General features: G+C 33.8%; 1 protein-coding gene across 3 annotated transcripts in view; it reads right to left on the bottom strand.

Moving 5' to 3' along the window:
- The window catches only part of LOC107594362 (protein FAM168A-like), a 53,173-nt gene that overhangs the window by 3,244 nt on the left and 43,929 nt on the right, over nucleotides 1-6,000 (bottom strand). For 2 of the 3 annotated variants that reach the window (XM_016284374.1, XM_016284373.1), the window contains 3 exons: nucleotides 5,787-5,912; nucleotides 1,742-1,884; nucleotides 541-715 (listed from right to left, as the gene is read on the bottom strand). In XM_016284374.1, the coding sequence (XP_016139860.1) occupies nucleotides 541-715; nucleotides 1,742-1,884; nucleotides 5,787-5,912 (444 nt within the window). The remainder of the gene's footprint in view (nucleotides 1-540; nucleotides 716-1,741; nucleotides 1,885-5,786; nucleotides 5,913-6,000) is intronic. The other variant, XM_016284375.1, reaches the window with a different exon arrangement.

Raw genomic sequence — 6,000 nt, 5'->3', positions numbered from 1 at the left:
ATTAAAAGACTAATTACTTTCACCCCAAATACTAATTAGGTTTAATTTTACATTTGTAAAATTTGCCACTATCCTAGGTTTTGCCCATTTGTCAGTAAGAATTTTTACTAATTTAAAACAAATTTTAAATTGTTCCCTTATTCTTTTATATATTTTAATAATAGTCAGAATAAGCATGTTGTTTGAATTTTTACATAAATATTGTGTTACACCGACTGACAACGTAACATTATTTCAACCAAATTTTAACATTTTATTCTCCAAAAACGTATTTGAAACCTTAAAAGTAGACACTTTACTTACATTTAATGTGCTTTCTATGGACATAAAATCACTTTTGTACATTTATTTTGATGTACATTTATCTTAACGTCTTTGACCCACACACACACACACACACACACACACATATATATATACCTAATATACCTATTGCTGAAGTAGAAGAGTCTGCATATATTTGTAGTTGCATTTTTAATACACATTGAAGTATATATAATTTCTTAGCTTCAACAATATTCAAATTTTTGAGCGTCTCACCGGCAGACATGGCCATCGTTGTTCCGGCCACCATGCCCATGGCCATGCTGTTGGAGCGGGGCGCGGGTACAGGAGCGGGGTAGATGGCGGAGGGGATGCTGTTGGGCTGGACCACGGTGGTGTGGTGGATTACATGAGGCTGGGCAGCGTACACTGGCTGCGTGTAATAAGCACCCTGAGAACAAGAGCAACTCAAATTACAAAAGACCGGTGACGGGGAGCTGAAAGGGTGAAGGTTCAAAACCTGTAAGGCATGATTCACTGTCTTGTGATGTTGGGTGTTATGGGAACAAATCCCAATAGTCCTGGTTGTGCGGCAAATAAAGGGTCTAAGGTGATGATTACAAAACATCAAGCAAGCAAAATGACTCTAGTGATGGTTTTAGATCCTAAACCACATTACTTTAGCATTTACTACAGTCAGATTACTGCATCAGTGTTGATGCAGTGCCATAGCAAACTATTACAAAACATTTTTGGTAAATCAAAAAAGGCTGAAATAAAATATAAATATTAGATGAAAAACCTCAACTAAATGAAAATTAGAAATAAACTGAAGTTGAAATAAACTTAACTGTTTGACTTGTAACACTAAAACGAAAATAAATAAAAAATAAATATACATATTTAAAACAAAAAATACAAATTAAAAATTAAACTTGAAAATACGAAAATAAAACGAATTCAATATATAAATGCATACTATGAATAATAGTAAAATAACACTGTACTAAATGACTAGCATATGTATTTCACTCAAAAGTATTTAAAATATCAATACGATACAATACGATACTTTTTGATACTCAAACAGTCCATTTTACTTCTTTGATGTGAATTATTTGGGTAAAACAATATTCTATAATGAAAAAGTGGATTATTTTATTAACTGGGTATTGATTTCAGTGTTATTTGGATCATTGTTTGATATTACTGCTGTCATCTTTATTGCACAAATGCATTGACAATTAGCAAGATTTTACAATGCTTGCATAGCTATGGTTTGACCTCGATACGTCATTTCAGGTTAAGCAAGTTAATAGATTCTGAAAGAACATGCCAAAACAACACTTTTTCCTGATGAATAATGCAGGATAAGATTAGAAGAGTCAACTTTGATTTCTCTCCTAGTCAAAACACAACAAAACATTAAGCTAATCATGGACTGCGGTGTAATTCCAGTTTGTTCCGGGTCACTTACCTGAGCATAGAGGTTCTGCTGGGGATAGGCACTTCTAATAGGGTACATGGCCGTCTGGTAGGGGTTAGGAGACGGGGAATAGGGCGGAGGGGCTCCATTGGTCTGAGTAGGGGGCACTTTATAAGGTGTTCCTGCAGTATATCCTGAAACACAGAACGAGACAGAGAGAGAGTGTCAAGTCAAGCAGGCATGTGCTAAACAACAATCGAATGAACACATATTAGGTCTAAAATTTTTTATTTTACACTCGTCCATGTCTCTGGTTTATGGAAGCCCGTTTCCGCCACTGAATAAAAAAATAAAAAAAGGTTATTGTGACTTTTTATCTCACAATTCTGACTTTTTTCACAGAATTGTGAGATATAAACTCGCAATTGTGAGTTATAAAATCAGAATTGCAAGATATAAAGTCAGAATTGCGAGATATAAAGTCAGAATTGCAAGATATAAAGTCAGAATTGCGAGTTATAAAGTCAGAATTGCAAGATATAAAGTCAGAATTGCAAGATATAAAGTCAGAATTGCGAGATATAAAGTCAGAATTGCGAGTTATAAAGTCAGAATTGCGAGTTATAAAGTCAGAATTGCGAGATATAAAGTCAGAATTGCAAGATATAAAGTCAGAATTGCGAGATATAAAGTCAGAATTGCGAGATATAAAGTCAGAATAGCGAGTCTATATCTCGCAGTTCTGACTTTATTGCTCAGAATTGCAACTCGCAATTGCGAGTTTATATCACGCAATTCTGAGAAAAAAGTCAGAATTGCAAGTTTGTATCACAATTCTGATAAAGTCAGAATTGCGAGTTTTTATCACGCAATTATGAGAAAATAAGTCAGAATTGTGAGATAAAAAATAATTTAAATTTTTTATTCAGTGGCGGAAACGGGCTTCCATACTGGTTGGATTTCCAAAACCTCCAACCCTTTTGGTGAGCAACAGTAAAGCACACTAGAGTTGTAAGGTGGGAGTGCGCTGTAATTCTACAAGTGTGCCACATTTCAAGTCAGAAATATCATACTGAACAAGCAAACACACACTGACAGACTTTCTCTTTTTCTACACACACCATCTGGCTTTTATTGGAGGACTGTTGACAACAAAGTTGTAATAAATGCACATGAATGCAACATCAGCTGCACAAATGAGAAGAATACATTAGTCAGAATTGCGAGTTATAAAGTCAGAATTGTGAGATATAAAGTCAGAATTGCAAGATATAAAGTCAGAATTGCGAGTTATAAAGTCAGAATTGTGAGATATAAAGTCAGAATTGCAAGATATAAAGTCAGAATTGTGAGATATAAAGTCAGAATTGCGAGATATAAAGTCAGAATTGCGAGATATAAAGTCAGAATTGCGAGATATAAAGTCAGAATTGCGAGATATAAAGTCAGAATTGCGAGTTATAAAGTCAGAATAGCGAGTCTAGATCTCGCAGTTATGACTTTATTGCTCAGAATTGCAACTCGCAATTGCGAGTTTATATCACGCAATTCTGAGAAAAAAGTCAGAATTGCAAGTTTGTATCACAATTCTGATAAATAAAGTCAGAATTGCGAGTTTTTATCATGCAATTATGAGAAAATAAGTCAGAATTGTGAGATAAAAAATATTTTTTATTTTTTATTCAGTGGCGGAAACGGGCTTCCATACTGGTTGGATTTCCAAAACCTCCATGTCGCCCCTTTTGGTGAGCAACAGTAAAGCACACTAGAGTTGTAAGGTGGGAGTGCGCTGTAATTCTACAAGTGTGCCACATTTCAAGTCAGAAATATCATACTGAACAAGCAAACACACACTGACAGACTTTCTCTTTTTCTACACACACCATCTGGCTTTTATTGGAGGACTGTTGACAACAAAGTTGTAAAAAATGCACATGAATGCGACATCAGCTGCACAAATGAGAAGAATACATTGCTTGAGGCGTTATTAGTTACACAACACACCAACAGATTCCCTACATACCGAAGACAAGCCGTCAGCCATTTCTACACATTTAACCAACCACTGATGCAACACACCGGATTCAACTCTCTTTAGTCTAGCTGAGCCATTCAATCTGTCTAATTCAGTCCCGCAACACTCATTTAACGCTGCAATCCAACTCCAAAAGCCCAGCTGACTGTCTACAGTGAGAATGAAACCTTAGATCTCAGACTGTATGTCTACATTATGCAATGTGAGATATTACCTGTCACAAACCCTAGTGAGCTGCCTAACTAGACAGCGCTTTAAAGACATCATAAGCACAATCTGACACAAAAGAAAATATATTGCTTTTCAGAGATAACGAAATCCATAAAAAACATTTTCGTTACTTGAAACGTTACCCGACATCAAATTTATTTAAAAAATATAAAATACTTCAGCTTATTACAATTCGGCTAGTTCATGTTCATTTAGTTGATGTATTAAATTACCGAAACTAAAATAAAATGAATAAAAAACATAAAAAACTAATAGAAATGACAAAACAACACCACAAAATTACGAAATTTTAATGAAAACATTAACATTAAAATGGAAAGTAAATAAACATATATTAATAAAAACTGTATTAGTATATCAATGATTTGAATTTTTGACCAAATTACAATAGCATTATCTTTTGCGGTGAGGACAATCCCAGAATGCATTGTGAAAAATCACTCAAACTGGCATACAAAGTGGGAAAAAATGGCAATTATAAATAAGCCCAGCTGACTGTCTACAGTGAGAATGAAACCTTAGATCTCAGACTGTATGTCTACATTATGCAATGTGAGATATTACCTGTCACAAACCCTAGTGAGCTGCCTAACTAGACAGCGCTTTAAAGACATCATAAGCACAATCTGACACAAAAGAAAATATATTGCTTTTCAGAGATAACGAAATCCATAAAAAACATTTTCGTTACTTGAAACGTTACCCGACATCAAATTTATTTAAAAAATATAAAATACTTCAGCTTATTACAATTCGGCTAGTTCATGTTCATTTAGTTGATGTATTAAATTACCGAAACTAAAATAAAATGAATAAAAAACATAAAAAACTAATAGAAATGACAAAACAACACCACAAAATTACGAAATTTTAATGAAAACATTAACATTAAAATGGAAAGTAAATAAACATATATTAATAAAAACTGTATTAGTATATATGAATTTTTGACCAAATTACAATAGCATTATCTTTTGCGGTGAGGACAATCCCAGAATGCATTGTGAAAAATCACTCAAACTGGCATACAAAGTGGAAAAAAATGGCAATTATAAATGTTTATATAAAAACACTTTAAATCGTATTAAAATTCTATAAATCTATCTACAAAGCATATCTATTTTATATACTAATGTCAAATTGTATTGCAAACAATTATAAATTGAGTCTCCAGAGCACTTCATGTCAGTTGCTGTTATAATTAAAAATAAATATAAAATAAGAATGTTAATTAATAGGCAAAATAATTATTCAAAATAATATTTTTATTATATGATTTTTTTAAATATTTAACAAATCAATAATCAAAAATAAATGGATTACTATTGCAATAATTGTATTGTGCAATAAATTTAATTTGAATATTAAAAATCACTATTATTATTAATATTATTATTTAAAATAATAATAAAAAGCCATTTTTTTCTTGTATTTACGAAATTCGTATGGGTCATACTTCAGGTCTAAAAATATGGAAATCAATATAAATACAGAAAAATCACATCCGGAAAAATAAATAAATAAATAAAAAGTGAATTAAAAAAAGTTTCATTTTGACTTAGGATGCTGCCTTATAGTTGCCTATGTAAGTAAGTAGGCAGCAGGGTTTTGGAACAGAACTTGTTGTAAAGTGTGTTTACACAGTCATTATGTGCTCAAATCCGGCAGTGTCAAAACTGTGTTTGTGTGTGTGTGTGTGTACTCGGGGGAAACAGAACAATGAGGGCAAGTGTTCATCAGATGCAGTGCGGGGAAAGGGTGTGTGTTTGTGTGTTATAGAGTCACAGGGAACACACAGCAGTTACAGTAGAGTATAGTAATGATATTTACTGAATGCTGTAGATGAGGCCTGGTACTGCCTGCTCTCTGAGCCAGCGTCCATGGCCAGGTCATAGGAGCCTTCTGCGGGCCCCGGAGCAGATGCCGTCTGGGGCCAGGCCTGCTTCACCAGCAGCACTGTCCCAAACAAACACAACAACACAAGAAGAGTTACACACATGCGTCACTAATTGTGTGGCCACATCTTTATCTCCAAAAATCGCCC

Source organism: Sinocyclocheilus grahami, unplaced genomic scaffold, assembly GCF_001515645.1.
Source record: "Sinocyclocheilus grahami isolate Dianchi unplaced genomic scaffold, SAMN03320097.WGS_v1.1 scaffold182.1, whole genome shotgun sequence".
In the NCBI taxonomy this organism is placed as follows: domain Eukaryota; kingdom Metazoa; phylum Chordata; class Actinopteri; order Cypriniformes; family Cyprinidae; genus Sinocyclocheilus; species Sinocyclocheilus grahami.
The sequence above is the reverse complement of the archived record's forward strand: the minus strand, read 5'-3'. Positions and strand labels throughout refer to the sequence as shown.